The sequence below is a fragment of the Gouania willdenowi genome, unplaced genomic scaffold (genome assembly GCF_900634775.1).
Source record: "Gouania willdenowi unplaced genomic scaffold, fGouWil2.1 scaffold_3_arrow_ctg1, whole genome shotgun sequence".
Lineage (NCBI taxonomy): Eukaryota > Metazoa > Chordata > Actinopteri > Blenniiformes > Gobiesocidae > Gouania > Gouania willdenowi.
The window spans coordinates 471,631-488,409 of record NW_021145162.1 but is presented as its reverse complement, the minus strand read 5'-3'; the positions used below and the strand labels follow the sequence as shown (position 1 = coordinate 488,409).

Here is a 16,779-nt window from a genome sequence, read left to right as displayed (position 1 = left end):
CAGACACAGACTTATTAAACACAACACAGACTTATTAAACACACACAGACTTATTAACACACACAGACTTATTAAACACACAAAACTTATTAAACCCACACAGACTTATTAAACACACACAAACTTATTAAACACACACAGACTTATTAAACACACACAAACTTATTAAACACACACAGACTTATTAAACACACACACAGACTTATTAAACACACACAGACTTATTAAACACACACACAGACTTATTAAACACACACAGACTTATTAAACACACACACAGACTTATTAAACACACACACAGACTAATAAAACACACACACAGACTTATTAAACACACACAAAACTTATTAAACACACACACACATTAAACACACACACAGACATAAAAACACACACACAGACTTATTAAACACACACAGACTTATTAAACACACACAGACTTATTAAACACACACAGACTTATTAAACACACACAGACTTATTAAACACACACACAGACTTATTAAACACACACAGACTTATTAAACACACACGGACTTATTAAACACACACACACTTATTAAACACACACAGACTTATTAAACACACACACACATATTAAACACACACACAGACTTATTAAACACACACAAACTTATTAAACACACACACGGACTTATTAAACACACACACGGACTTATTAAACACACACACAGACTTATTAAACACACACAGACTTTTTAAACACACACACAGACTTATTAAACACACACACAGACTTATTAAACACACACAGACTTTTTAAACACACACTGAGTTATTAAACACACACAGACTTATTAAACACACACAGACTTTTTAAACACACACTGAGTTATTAAACACACACTGAGTTATTAAACACACACACAGACTTATTAAACACACACACAGACTTATTAAACACACACAGACTTATTAAACACACACACGGACTTATTAAACACACACAGACTTATTAAACACACACATACTTATTAAGCACACACACGGACTTATTAAACACACACACACAGACTTATTAAACACACACAGACTTATTAAACACACACACAGACTTATTAAACACACACACAGACTTATTAAACACACACACGGACTTATTAAACACACACAGACTTATTAAACACACACATACTTATTAAGCACACACACAGACTTATTAAACACACACACAGACTTATTAAACACACACAGACTTATTAAACACACACAGACTTATTAAACACACACATACTTATTAAGCACACACACTATTAAACACACACACAGACTTATTAAACACACACAGACTTATTAAACACACACACAGACTTATTAAACACACACACACAGACTTATTAAACACACACAGACTTATTAAACACACACAGACTTATTAAACACACACGGACTTATTAAACACACACACGGACTTATTAAACACACACACAGACTTATTAAACACACACAGAGTTATTAAACACACATGGACTTATTAAACACACACACGGACTTATTAAACACACACACAGACTTATTAAACACACACAGAGTTATTAAACACACACACAGACTTATTAAACACACACAGAGTTATTAAACACACACACAGACTTAATAAACACACACACGGACTTATTAAACACACACACAGACTTAATAAACACACACACAGACTTATTAAACACACACGGACTTATTAAACACACACACGGACTTATTAAACACACACACAGACTTATTAAACACACACAGAGTTATTAAACACACACACAGACTTATTAAACACACACACAGACTTATTAAACACACACTGACTTATTAAACACACACTGACTTATTAAACACACACAGACTTATTAAACACACACAGACTTATTAAACACACACACACAGACTTATTAAACACACACACAGACTTATTAAACACACACACAGAATAAACACACACACAGACTTATTAAACACACACACAGACTTATTAAACACACACACAGACTTATTAAACACACACAGACTTAATAAACACACACACAGACTTATTAAACACACACAGACTTATTAAACACACACAGACTTATTAAACACACACAGACTTATTAAACACACACACAGACTTATTAAACACACACACAGACTTATTAAACACACACAGACTTATTAAACACACACAGACTTATTAAACACACACAGACTTATTAAACACACACAGACTTAATAAACACACACACAGACTTATTAAACACACACAGACTTATTAAACACACACACGGACTTATTAAACACACACACAGACTTATTAAACACACACAGACTTATTAAACACACACAAACTTATTAAACACACACACGGACTTATTAAACACACACACGGACTTATTAAACACACACACAGACTTATTAAACACACACACAGACTTATTAAACACACACACAGACTTATTAAACACACACAGACTTATTAAACACATACACGGACTTATTAAACACACACACGGACTTATTAAACACACACACGGACTTATTAAACACACACAGACTTATTAAACACACACAGACTTATTAAACACACACAGACTTATTAAACACACACACAGACTTATTAAACACACACAGACTTATTAAACACATACACGGACTTATTAAACACACACACGGACTTATTAAACACACACACGGACTTATTAAACACACACAGACTTATTAAACACACACAGACTTATTAAACACACACACAGACTTATTAAACACACACAGACTTTTTAAACACACACACAGACTTATTAAACACACACACAGACTTATTAAACACACACAGACTTATTAAACCCACACAGACTTATTAAACACACACACAGACTTATTAAACACACACAGACTTTTTAAACACACACACAGACTTATTAAACACACACACAGACTTATTAAACACACAGACTTATTAAACACACAGACTTATTAAACACACACAGACTTATTAAACACACACAGACTTATTAAACACACACAGACTTATTAAACCCCCACACAGACTTATTAAACACACACACACAGACTTATAAACACACACACAGACTTATTAAAACAACAGACAGACTTATTAAAACACACACACAGACTTATTAAACACACACACAGACTTATTAACAACACACAGACTTATTAAAACACACAAAGACTTATTAAACACACAGCAACTTATTAAACACACACACAGACTTATAAAACACACACAGACTTATTAAACACACACACAGACTTATTAAACACACACACAGACTTATAACACACACAGACTTATTAAACACACACAGACTTATTAAACACACACACAGACTTATTAAACACACACTGAGTTATTAAACACACACACAGACTTATTAAACACACACACACACATATTAAACACACACACAGACTTATTAAAACACACACACACATATTAAACACACACACAGACTTATTAAACACACACAGACTTTTAAATACACACACAGACTTATTAAACACACACACAGACTTATTAAACACACACAGACTTTTTAAACACACACACAGACTTATTAAACACACACACAGACTTATTAAACACACACACAGACTTATTAAACACACACTGACTTATTAAACACACACACAGACTTATTAAACACACACAAACTTATTAAACACACACACAGACTTATTAAACACACACACAGACTTATTAAACACACACACAGACTTATTAAACACACACACGGACTTATTAAACACACACAGACTTATTAAACACACACAGACTTTTTAAACACACACACAGACTTATTAAACACACACACAGACTTATTAAACACACACACAGACTTATTAAACACACACACGGACTTATTAAACACACACAGACTTATTAAACACACACAGACTTTTTAAACACACACACGGACTTATTAAACACACACAGACTTATTAAACACACACAGACTTATTAAACACACACACGGACTTTTTAAACACACACACAGACTTATTAAACACACACAGACTTATTAAACACACACAGACTTATTAAACACACACATACTTATTAAGCACACACACGGACTTATTAAACACACACACAGACTTATTAAACACACACAGACTTATTAAACACACACACAGACTTATTAAACACACACAGACTTATTAAACACACACACAGACTTATTAAACACACACACAGACTTATTAAACACACACACAGACTATTAAACACACACACAGACTTATTAAACACACACAGACTATTAAACACACACAGACTTATTAAACACACACAGACCTCAGTAAACACGGTAAACAGAACAGGCTTCACCGCTCGGCTGGCACTAGGACCCAGAAGCAGAGTAAGTGCGTCACCTATCCAGCCTTCACAGACTGTAATATCATCAGTTTATCATTTTACCAGTTATTAGAGCTACTGTATTTACCAGTGAGATAATATTTATTACTGCTGACTGTTTTACAGAGTTTTACTGGGATTTTTACCGGTGATTAGTTCATATCTCCTTCTGCTCTGCGGTCCAAACTGACACCGTAGCCAGACCGCGCGCACACACACACATACACACGAGTGTGTCACACACGTCACTCAGTCACATTAAGCAAGGTTGTGGTCATTATACAGGGTGGATTAAATAATGAATAAAGGATTGTTTTATCCCGTTCTTCTCCGTGTTATTATCACATTATAAAAAAGTTTAAAAATAGCAGGAATTAGTGCTGGTCTCTAACGGACTTGAGAGAAAATCCAGAGTCCGAGACATTTAAAATTTGGTCTCGAGACCAAGACCGGTCTTTACTACCACAACACTAGGTTCATCATCTTCATTTTCATGTCGCTCCACTGGGTCAGACTCTGGCTGGAACATGTAAGGCTGGATGGACAAGTCTAACGTTGTTGACATTTTGTAAATAACCTCTGAATAAAAAGTTTATGCTCCGCTACATAGCCGTATCTCTTCTATCAAACTACAAAAATGGCCGAGCAGGGTGGAGTTGAACCTGGAGAGGGGGCGGGGTATGAAGTGTCTCATTTGCATTTAAAGAGACAGCACCAAAACGAGTTGTTCTCAGAAGCACATCAGAAAAGGGTAGAAAAGGGGTGGAGCTATAATAATGAGGAATTCAGACCCAAGCATTGCAGTTCAGCTTTATATAGACCACAACTGTATGATTTATATGTAAAAAGGAAGGATTTAAAACCATGATATGTCTCCTTTAACATTTAATCTATATATTTAGTCTATAGATTTGGTCTCTATAGATTTAGTTTCTATGTATTTAGTCTATACATTTAGTCTATAGATTTAGTCTCTGTAGATTTCATCTCTACAAATTTAGTCTACATATTTAGGCTAAAGATTTAGTCTATAGATTTAGTCTAAAGATCTAGCCTATAGATCTGGTCTAAATATTTAGTCTATAGAAGGTGGAGTGCCTTCTCCGGGTGGAGGAGTTCAAGTACCTCGGGGTCTAGTTCACGAGTGAGGGAAGGATCAACAGGCGGATTGGTGCGGCGTCTGCAGTGATGCGGAGTCTGCACCGGTCCGTCATTATAAAAAGGGAGCTGAGCCAAAAAGCGAAGCTCTCTATTTACAGGTCGGTCTACGTTCCAACCCTCACCTATGGTCATGAACTTTGGGTCATGACCGAAAGAACAAGATCACGGGTACAAGCGGCCGAAATGAGTTTCCTCCGTAGGGTGGCTGGGCTCTCCCTTAGAGATAGGGTGAGAAGCTCAGTCATTCGGGAGGGGCTCAAAGTAGAGTCGCTGCTCCTCCGCATCGAGAAGAGCCAGATGACGTGGCTCGGGCACCTAATTAGGATGCCCCCTGAACGCCTCCCTAGTGAGGCGTTCAGGGCACGCCCCTCCGGAAGGAGGCCCCGGGGAAGACCCAGGACACGCTGGAGAGACTATGTCTCTCGGCTGGCCTGGGAACGTCTCGGGGTCCCCCCGGAAGAGCTGGAGGAAGTGGCCGGGGAGAGAGAAGTCTGGGCCTCCCTACTGAGGATGCTGCCCCCGCGACCCGGAAACGGCTAAGTGGGAGAAGATGGATGGATGGATGGATGAATTAGTCTAAATATTTAGTCTATAGATTTAGTCTATAGAATTTGTCTATAGAATTAGTCTTTAGATCTAGTCTAAATATTTAGTCTATAGATTTGGTCTATAGTGTGCATGAGGAGCACACAGTTACTGAGGTTATGGTGCCTATAGATGAAGGTGTGTTGGAGGTGTGGTGCTCCTGTAGTGCAGAGGTGTAGTAAACACTGTCGGTGCTGCTGCTGCTGTGAGCAGGGTGAGTGAAGCAGTCAGTAGTGATAGTGATGAGTGTGTGTCTGACACTAGTGATGTTTCTTACACTGTCTCTCAGACAACAGTCAGCCAAGAAAATAACTTTTATTCAGAGAAAATGTTTAAAGTATTCCTGCATCAGACCAAAGGTATGAAAGGAATTCATTTGGAACATTATCTCGATAAATGAATTTTTCATAATTCAGCCAAACGCATCATTAAAGGTAGAGCTACATCAGATCTGACTGAACAAGACATTTTTAGACTTAAAAAGCAGATGATTAAAGTTAGAAAACAGCTTAATTTATAGTTTATGATGAGGATTTTTGTTGTTTTTCTCTCCTTTTTATTTGGTTCAGGTTTTTTTCTTTTATCCTCCTTTTTTCTTATGAATTATTTTAGGGTGGGGTCATTAAACATAAATAGGGTGAGACAGGAAAGAAAAAAGGCACTAGTGTTCGACACAACATGGAGAAAAAACATTGATGTATTGTTTATGCAGGAAACACATAGTGATGACTGTAAAGAGAGAGACTGGGTTAAAGAAAGGGAAGAGGAGGTGATCCTGACCCACAAGGTTTCATTTTCTCCAGGACTTTTATTCCCACAAATGTAGAGGTTGAACATGTGGTAAAGGGCAGGTGTCTATTGGTTAAAGCCCAATGTGACACACACACACACACACTGGTCTTTGTTAATATTTATGCTCCAACAAACGGTTCAGAGAGGAAGAGCTTTTTAGAAATAGTTAAAGCGAGGTTGGATCGCTGTGGCCTGGAGGAGTTTTTATTCTTGGGTGGATTTTAACTGTACTGAATTTGAGTTTTTAGATCGTAATCATGCAGAGCCACACCCGGCTTCCCAGCACGTTCTGAGACAGCTGATCAGCACACATGGGCTAACCCTAAACCCTGATATAGGTTTTAGTGAGATTTTTAGGTTTTTCTGGAACACCTTTAGACGTAGGAAAGCTGAGTTTAAATGTCTTAGGCAGTGGTGGGACTATGGCAAAACGCAGATTAAACTCTTGTGCCAGCAGCAAACACTCAATGCCACACGTGACCCCTGTAGGTCTATAAAGGACCTGGAGACTGAGATTGTGGAGTTAGAAACTAGTTCTTCCTCTGGAAATCAGGGGGCATTGAAACCCTCAAATCTAATGGCTTTAGCCAACCTGCTGGATAATAGGACACATGGTGCACTGGTTCAGTCCAGGGTTCAGAACATCACTGAGATGGATGCTCCCTCTAGCTTCTTCTTTAGCTTGGAGAAAAGCATGGGCAGAGAAAAGTAATTCATTCTTTGCTCTCAGACACAGGGGAGGAGCTGGTAGAACCTGCCCACATACGAAAGCGAGCTGTGGAGTTTTACTCGTCACTTTACACCAGTGAGTGCAATGAGAGTGACCCAGTAGTTGAGGAGTTCTGTGGTGTGCTACCTCAAGTCTCTGCAGAGACTAACTCGCTGCTGAGCCGACCTCTACAAATGAGGAGCTCGCTGATGCACTGCAGAGTATGCAGGGACGGGGGGCCCCTGGCATCGACGGCCTGACGGTTGAGTTTTTTAAGGCCTTCTGGGTCTTATTAGCTCCCGACATGTTGGCTGTGTTTAATGAGAGTCTGGCCTCAGGCTCACTACCACTTTCCAGTCGCAGAGCTGTTGTTACCCTTCTGCCAAAAAAAGGTCATCTCCAAGAAATAAAGAACTGGCGCCCTGTGTCCCTCCTATGCACGGATTATAAAATCTTGTCCAAGGCATTGGCAAACCGGTTGAGGAAAGCTATGGAGCAGGTCATCCACAGGGACCAGTCCTACTGTGTTCCCGGCAGGTACATGGTGGACAATGTCTACCTAATTCGAGATGTTTTGGAGGTGTCCAGCTCATCTGGTATAGATACTGGTCTTGTTTCATTGGATCAGGAAAAGGCGTTTGACCGTGTTGAACGCAGCTTTCATTGCCAAGATCAGGGCGTTGTACTGTGGCATTGAGAGTATACTGAAGTTTAATGGCAGTCTGTGCACCTTTCAGGGTGCATAGGGGTATTAGGCAGGGCTGTGCTCTGTCTGGGATGCTCTATGCACTCTCCATAAAACCCCTCCTCTGTCAAATTCGTATGACACTTTAGTGAGCTTAACTAACTTATTTAGCACGTGTGAATTGGGATAAAAGTGAAGCCCTTGCTGTCGGTAGATGGCGTGGCGGTCTCCTAGTGCTTCCTGGGAGCCTATCGTGGAGGACTGATGGCCTCATGTATCTTGGTTTCTTCCTTGGTAACGGGACGATGACGAGGAGGAACTGGGAGGGCGTCACTGAAAAAGTGGTAGGGAAGCTTCTGAAATGGAAACGGTTGCTGTCATACATGTCATACAGGGGCAGAACCTTAGTTGTAAACAATTTAGCAGCCTCACTTCTCTGGCATCGTTTGGCCTGTATGGACCCTCCATCAGGTCTTTTAGCTCAACTTCAGACAAAACTTGTAAATTTTTTCTGGGATGGTTTACATTGGGTGCCGCAGGGTGTGTTGTTTTTACCTAAAGAGGAGGGGGGACAGGGCCTCGTCCACTTGGCCAGTAGAACAGCTACCTTTAGATTACAGTTCATCCAACGGTTTTTAAATGGATCAGTAGATCTGGTGTGGAGAGAGGTAGCCAGCTGCATTTTCAGACAGGTGGGGAATCTGGGACTAGATGCTGCACCGTTTTTAACTGATTCTAATTATTTTAAACTAAACGGGTTGCCTCCTTTTTATCAAAGTGTTTTTAAGTCATGGGGCCTTTTTAAATGAAAAGCTCTTCCTCTCTGTTCTGGCTGTTAAATGAACCTTTGATTTATGGGGCCAGGCTTGATGTTTGCAGTACAGCCACGCCTGGGCTGTTGACATCACTGTGTCGAACTGGGACTCTGACTCTTCGGCAGCTGGTGGACACTGCAGGACCGGCGTTGTCGGACGTCCAGACGGTGGCCTGCACGCTGGGCATTCAGTCCACAAGGGTGGTTAGTAAGGTGCTAGAGCTGTGGAAACAAAGACTCTCTCAGAGGGAAAAGAACCTCCTTATGGATTACAGCCATGGGACCGAACCTGACCACAGGGATCCTCTCCCTGAAATCTACATCAGTCCACGTCTCGGTGAGCTGACCGGACCCTTTTAACACTAGAAGTCCCACAGAGGTGTCAAATGAACTTTTTACCTATAAAACCCAGAGAGGTGTCATTTGACCCAAAGAGAACACAAAAATTATTTATTTTTAATGACAGTGTGGTGTGAGAAATGTGCAAAAGAACAACTGTGATTGGTTTTCAATGGTTTTTATTTAGAAGAATCTCCTTCATCCTCTTATTGAGACTCGTGACATACTTGGCACTGCCACGGTATCTCTCTCCTACATTTGCCACATGTGTATTTGTGGCAATGAACACATCGCACAGTTGCGCGATTGCTCTTGCAGCAATGGTTGATCTGACACTTAGCCCTTTTCCCAGGGCCAGGTGTAGGCGGTTGTTGTTGGCGCAGTTGCTCTTTGAGTGCCTTCTTTTCACTCACATGAGAGTTAGCCAACTCTCTTGCTAGCTGAACCAGGAAGTCCACCCGTCTCTCCTGCACCCCGGTGCATGCTTGATAAAGCAGATGTGCATTGAGTGCCGCCATGTCGATCATGTTGTAGAACACGGCGACTGGCCATCGCCGTGTTCCTGTGCGCACACTGTACTCCCGCACCATCTGGTCCATCACATCCACTCCGCACTTTGTGGTGTTGTATTGGGTGATGGTGTTTGGCTTCCTTTTGATGGTTTCCTCAGTCTCAACCACGCTGTGCATGCTGCTGAGAATGTAGACGGTCTTTTTTCGTTTGGGCGCATACACCGTCAGCGTGGCACCAGTGGTGGAAAACACCTAAAAAAGAAGAAATTGTTGTTATTATAGCGGTTTTAAACACAATGACACACTCAGAGGTGTTGATGGAATAAAAAAGACCAACAACATACCTGAGTGGTGAATTCCTTGCGGTCCATCTTTCTAGTTGACTGAGGAATTTCCCGGCGAATCTTGTTGACTGTCCCGAGGATGGTGGTTTTCCGGCTGAGCAGTCGTCGTGCAAGTGTCAGTGATGTAAAGAAATTGTCCGTGGTGACCGTCCTGCCTTTGTCCATAAATGGTTCCATCAGCTTCATCACCACACTCTCAGAAAGTCTCTCCTCACTGGGACGACTGGGGTCCTTTCCAAGATATGGGAGGACATTGCAGATGTACTTTGTTTTCAAATCACAAGCCACCCAAAACTTTATGCCAAATTTGTCGGGTTTTGTTGCAATGTACTGCAGGAAACAGCAGCGAGTCTTCGATGGGAAAAGCTGTTCATCAATTGTGATGTGTCGACCAGGGTTGTAGCATGTGATGCAGTTGGTAACAAACGATCCCCACACATCCGAAATTGCAGCAAACTTATCTGTCTGCACTCGCTCACTGCGCGTAAACATGTCATCAAATCGTAGGTGACGCATGATGTCTTGGAAACGGTTTCGTGACATGATTCCAGTGATAAGTGGGTTTCCCAGGCATGCTGACCAGCTGTCACGCAGAGATGGAACCTTGGTCACCCCCCTCAAAATAATAACAGAAATAAATGCCATTAGTTCATGGAGGATCATGAACCAGTCCGTCTGCTCCGTTTGCCGTGCATGCTGAATAGTCCATTCTTGAATGGGACGGAGCATGCCAACAGTAATGAAACAGAGGAAGCTCTGAAGGCGACTCCTGATTCTTCTTCTGGCCTTTGCTGTTGGCTCTCCATCTGCAGCGTACGGTTCCATTGGAGTGAAACGGAGAATTGTACCCACATGTTCTTCATGCCACACTGTGCCCTCTTTCGCCGTCTCTGTGGGCTCACTCTCCAACCGAGCTCTCTTTTCCAGATGAGGAGCAGTCTCGTCATCTGCAATGTGAACAAATTCAAATTATTCTTTTGTTCGGTTTTAAATAAAAATAAAGTCAGGAAATGAAAATAGGATGTTTGGGAAATCTAACCTGAAGACAGCTCAGAGTCCGAATCCGAATTTGGCTGAAGGTTTATGTCCTCCCCATCTGAATCACAAGGGTTTGCATTGTTCAGGATCAATTCCAACGCTTCTTGAGTGGTAAACCTTCTCTGCATTTTGAGTAGAATAAGTGTGGAGTGTCAGCAGGTGGAAGCAGCCAGCTATTTATTCCCCACAGCATAAAAGGCTGCATGACAATAGGGTATTCCAGGGGTGTCCAATTCCGGTCCTCGAGGGCCACTAATCAGCACACCTTATTCAAATGATCATCCAGCTCTGCAGAAGCCTGATAATCATTTGAATCAGGTGTGTTGGAAGAGGTGACTCTGTTTCTTTCAATGTTTGTAGTCTGTGTTTGTTCTCCCCCAGCATCAAGCAGAACGAGTTAATAAACGGGGCATTGTGACTTTAGCTTCCAGGGCACTTCCCCCTAACATTCCAGACTTCCATTGTTAGAGTCAGGCTCTCCCCCCTGCTGATTTCTCAGGTGATTCATTTACAAATGAATAGATGCAAATTGTAGCCATCAGAGTCGTCAGTTTGGTCCTAGAGTTCATTTGACCCTGCTCTGGGACTTCTGGGGGGATATAGAAATCCCTGGGACTTCTAGTGTTAAAAGACTGCAAACACACTGACCTACACACTGCTGGTAAGACTTTTCTCTGTGTAAAGGCCATAAATAAAAAATGGCTGTGTGACAGAGCACCCACTGTATGGACTGATAAACTTGGAGGAGATGGACAGGGTCCACAGTGGAGGGTGTTCTACAAACTCCCCCTCAGGAAGAGAACAGCCGACCTTCAGTGGAGAATTCTACATGGTTCAATTACTACTGGTGCTTTTGTTTCTGTTCTTAACCCTGCTGTGTCCAACCTGTGTCTCTTCTGTCCATATGTTTAGTGAGTGTAAGAGACTTACAGTGTTCTTCACTCTTTTAACTGAGATTTTTGGTTTGTTTGGAGAAACTTTTAGTGAAAAGAGTTTCATTTATGGTGTCGTTTACAGGAAAAGTCATCATGAAAAAGGGAAGCTGTTAAACTTTGTTTCTGGTGAAGCTAAACTAGCTGTTTATGTAACACGTAAAAACAAAGTGGAAGGTGAACCAGCTCAGGAAGCAGTCATGGTACTCTGCTGTAATATCAGGTGCTGACTGAGACTAGAATTCACTTTTTATAAGTTTACAAACAGTTTTGATGATTTTAAGAACATTTGGTTCTATGATGATATACTCTGCACTGTAATCAGAGACAAACTGAAGTTTTCTAATGTTCTGTTGCACTAAATGTCTCACTAATGTATTTTTGGTTGTATTTATTTTTCTATTTTATGTTTTAAATGTATTTATTCCTTTTTTCTAGGTCTGTAAACGTGAATATATGCAAATGATGTAATTGTAAATGAAGTGTGTTTGTAAAAATCTTCTTCATAGCTGGTAATGTGGTGAAGAGGAAACGATGGAGGAAACGTCTCGTTATCCAAACATCGTCTAATGGAGGACAGGAATGTCCAGACGTCCTGGAGGAGGAGGAAAACTGTGAGGCTCCGCCCACCTGCCCAGGCTTCAGGTGACCTTTGACCTTTTCTTTATTATTACTGTTCAATGTAAAACTTTATTTCCTTTTTGAATAGGTCAATTATTTATTTATTTATTAATAATGAAAAAATAAACAATTAAATACAGTATATATGGAAATAAATACCAAAGAAAAGTTAACTAAATAAAAAAAAACATCATGTACATAAATAAATAATTATTGGAAACATTAACTATTCAATATTTATTGAAATAATTTAAAAAGTAAAGGTAAATGAATAACTTATTAATAATGGGAAAATAAATAATGAAATATAAAATGAAATAAATACAAAAAGTTACATTAAAAAATATGTACATAAATAAATAAATAATGAAAAAATACATCATGAATTTTATATTGAAATGAATACAAAAGAAAAATTTGAATTAACTAATTAATTCATTTAATTTTTAATAATGGAAATGGATTGATTAAAATATAATGTTATGAATACAAACAAAGTTAAATAAATATATAAATTAATGTTATATAAATACATAACTAAATTCATACATTCTTTAAAAAACAAAACAAAATTTAGAATTTATGAGACAAATAATAAAGAAATTTTAGTTTTCAGTTTTTCAAACTGATGAAGATACTTAATAATGCTCAATATTGATATATATATATATATAAGTGATAAATGAGTAGCTTATTAATAATCATAATAATACCAATAATAATAATTTCAGGTGGAAAACCCACAAGTGGAGGAAGTGTCAGCTGGTTCCCTGGTTCCTCAGAGACGAGGTTCCTGGTTCTCAGGAGAACTGTGGACCTGGACTTCAGACCAGAGGTACATTAGATGTTATTGGGGGCCAAGCCAGCGGTGCTAGGAATTATTATTATTATTATTATTATTATTATTATTATTATTATTATTATTATTATTATTATAAAGAATAGATCAGTCACAGATATATAAAGAATAGATCAATTATAGATCTTTAAAGAATTGATCAGTTATAGATCTACAAAGAATAAATCAGTTATAGATCTTTAAAGAATAGATTAGTTATAGAGTTATAAAGAATAGGTCAGTTTTAGATCTATAAATAATAAATCAGTTATAGATCTATACATAATAGATCAGTTACAGATCTATAAAGTACAGTAGTTACTAGTACAGTGCCCGTCGGAAGTATGCATTCATGTGAGAGCATAAGGGGTATAATTGCAGGTGCAAAATTTGGGTCCAATTTTTAATTCTATAGGACATGTGCATGACATCATCACTTTTGTATTTTTTTGTTTAGAGTATTTTCCTGTAATGTATGTTTTTTGGAGTCATGTGTATTTTTGTATATTTCTGTTGTCTTTTTGTAAATTTTTTGTATAATTATTGTTTTTTGTTGCCATTGTAGTGATTCTGGAGTCATTTTGTGGATTTTTCGTATAAATATTTAGTTTTGTGTATTTTGAGCCATTTTCATATTTTTGTTGTATTTTTCTGTAAATGTCTTTTTTTTAAGTTATCATTATGTGTATTTTTTATCTTTCATTTGTCTTTTTGTGCATTTTTTGTATAATTATTGTTTGTTGTTGCCATTGTAGTGATATCCTGGAGTCATTTTGTGTATTTATTTTTTTGGTATAGTTTCGCACATTTCTGTTGTCATTTTAGTGTATTTTTTGTATAAGTATTTCTTTTAGTGTATTTTGAGTCATTTTCATGTTTTTGTTATTGTTTGGTGTATTTTTCTGTAATTTTTGGAGCCTTTTTGTATATTTTTCTGCATTTCTGTTGTCGTTTTGTGTACTTCCTGTATAAATATTGTTTAGTTTTTTGTTTTACGTCATTTGTGCATTTTTTGTACAATTATTTTTGGTTGCCTTAAGTCGTGTGATTCTGGAATCATTTTGTATCTTTAGTTTTTGCATTTCTGTGGTCTTTTGTGAAATTTTTGTATAAATATTTATTTTAGTGTATTTTGAGTCATTTTCATGTTGTTGTTGTTTAGTGTGTGTGTGTCTAACTTTCACTAAACGTAAATATTGTCAGTAGTTAGGTGTAGTAACAGGTGTGTAGTGAGTGAAGCTGCAGTAATCATCAGGTCACTATTTAACACCGTTTACTTATCTGACTATAACACTACAGTCACTATCACCCAATGGACGGGTGTCGTTACACAGACTGTAAACGGACTAAATGGTGGTCCGTTACACACACACACACACACACACACACACACACACACAGAGAGCACGACTATATCACGTCGTTTAATTTAGAAAGCGATGATCAATACCAAATCTCCTTTAACATTTAGTGTGACTTATACAGTAATGTGACTTATACAGTAATGTGACTTATACAACAAAGTGACTTATACAGTAATGTGACTTATACAGTAATGTGACTTATACAGTAATGTGACTTATACAGTAATGTGACTTATACAACAAAGTGACTTATACAGTAATGTGACTTATACAGTAATGTGACTTATACAGTAATGTGACTTATACAACAAAGTGACTTATACAGTAATGTGACTTATACAGTAATGTGACTTATACAGTAATGTGACTTATACAGTAATGTGACTTATACAACAAAGTGACTTATACAGTAATGTGACTTATACAGTAATGTGACTTATACAGTAATGTGACTTATACAACAAAGTGACTTATACAGTAATGTGACTTATACAGTAATGTGACTTATACAGTAATGTGAATTATACAGTAATGTGACTTATACAGTAATGTGACTTATACAACAAAGTGACTTATACAGTAATGTGACTTATACAGTAATGTGACTTATACAGTAATGTGAATTATACAGTAATGTGACTTATACAGTAATGTGACTTATACAGTAATGTGAATTATACAGTAATGTGACTTATACAGTAATGTGACTTATACAACAAAGTGACTTATACAGTAATGTGACTTATACAGTAATGTGACTTATACAGTAATGTGAATTATACAGTAATGTGACTTTTACAGTAATGTGACTTATACAGTAATGTGACTTATACAACAAAGTGACTTATACAGTAATGTGACTTATACAGTAATGTGACTTATACAGTAATGTGAATTATACAACAAAGTGACTTATACAGTAATGTGACTTATACAGTAATGTGACTTATACAGTAATGTGACTTATACAGTAATGTGACTTATACAACAAAGTGACTTATACAGTAATGTGACTTATACAACAAAGTGACTTATACAGTAATGTGACTTATACAGTAATGTGACTTATACAGTAATGTGACTTATACAGTAATGTGACTTATACAACAAAGTGACTTATACAGTAATGTGACTTATACAACAAAGTGACTAATACAGTAATGTGACTTATACAACAAAGTGACTTATACAGTAATGTGACTTATACAACAAAGTGACTTATACAGTAATGTGACTTATACAACAAAGTGACTTATACAGTAATGTGACTTATACAACAAAGTGACTTATACAGTAATGTGACTTATACAACAAAGTGACTTATACAGTAATGTGACGTATACAACAAAGTGACTTATACAGTAATGTGACTTATACAGTAATGTGACTTATACAGTAATGTGACTTATACAACAATGTGACTTATACAGTAATGTGACTTATACAGTAATGTGACTTATACAACAAAGTGACTTATACAGTAATGTGACTTATACAGTAATGTGACTTATACAGTAATGTGACTTATACAACAAAGTGACTTATACAGTAATGTGACTTATACAGTAATGTGACTTATACAGTAATGTGACTTATACAACAAAGTGACTTATACAGTAATGTGACTTATACAGTAATGTGACTTATACAACAAAGTGACTAATACAGTAATGTGACTTATA

At 37.8% G+C, this 16,779-nt stretch overlaps 1 protein-coding gene across 1 annotated transcript in view; it reads left to right on the top strand.

Moving 5' to 3' along the window:
* LOC114460090 (thrombospondin type-1 domain-containing protein 7A-like) overlaps nt 1-16,779 on the top strand; it is a 289,728-nt gene that overhangs the window by 143,993 nt on the left and 128,956 nt on the right. Inside the window, 2 exon segments of the mRNA XM_028442124.1 lie at nt 12,784-12,919; nt 13,627-13,730. Coding sequence (XP_028297925.1) covers nt 12,784-12,919; nt 13,627-13,730 — 240 coding nt within the window.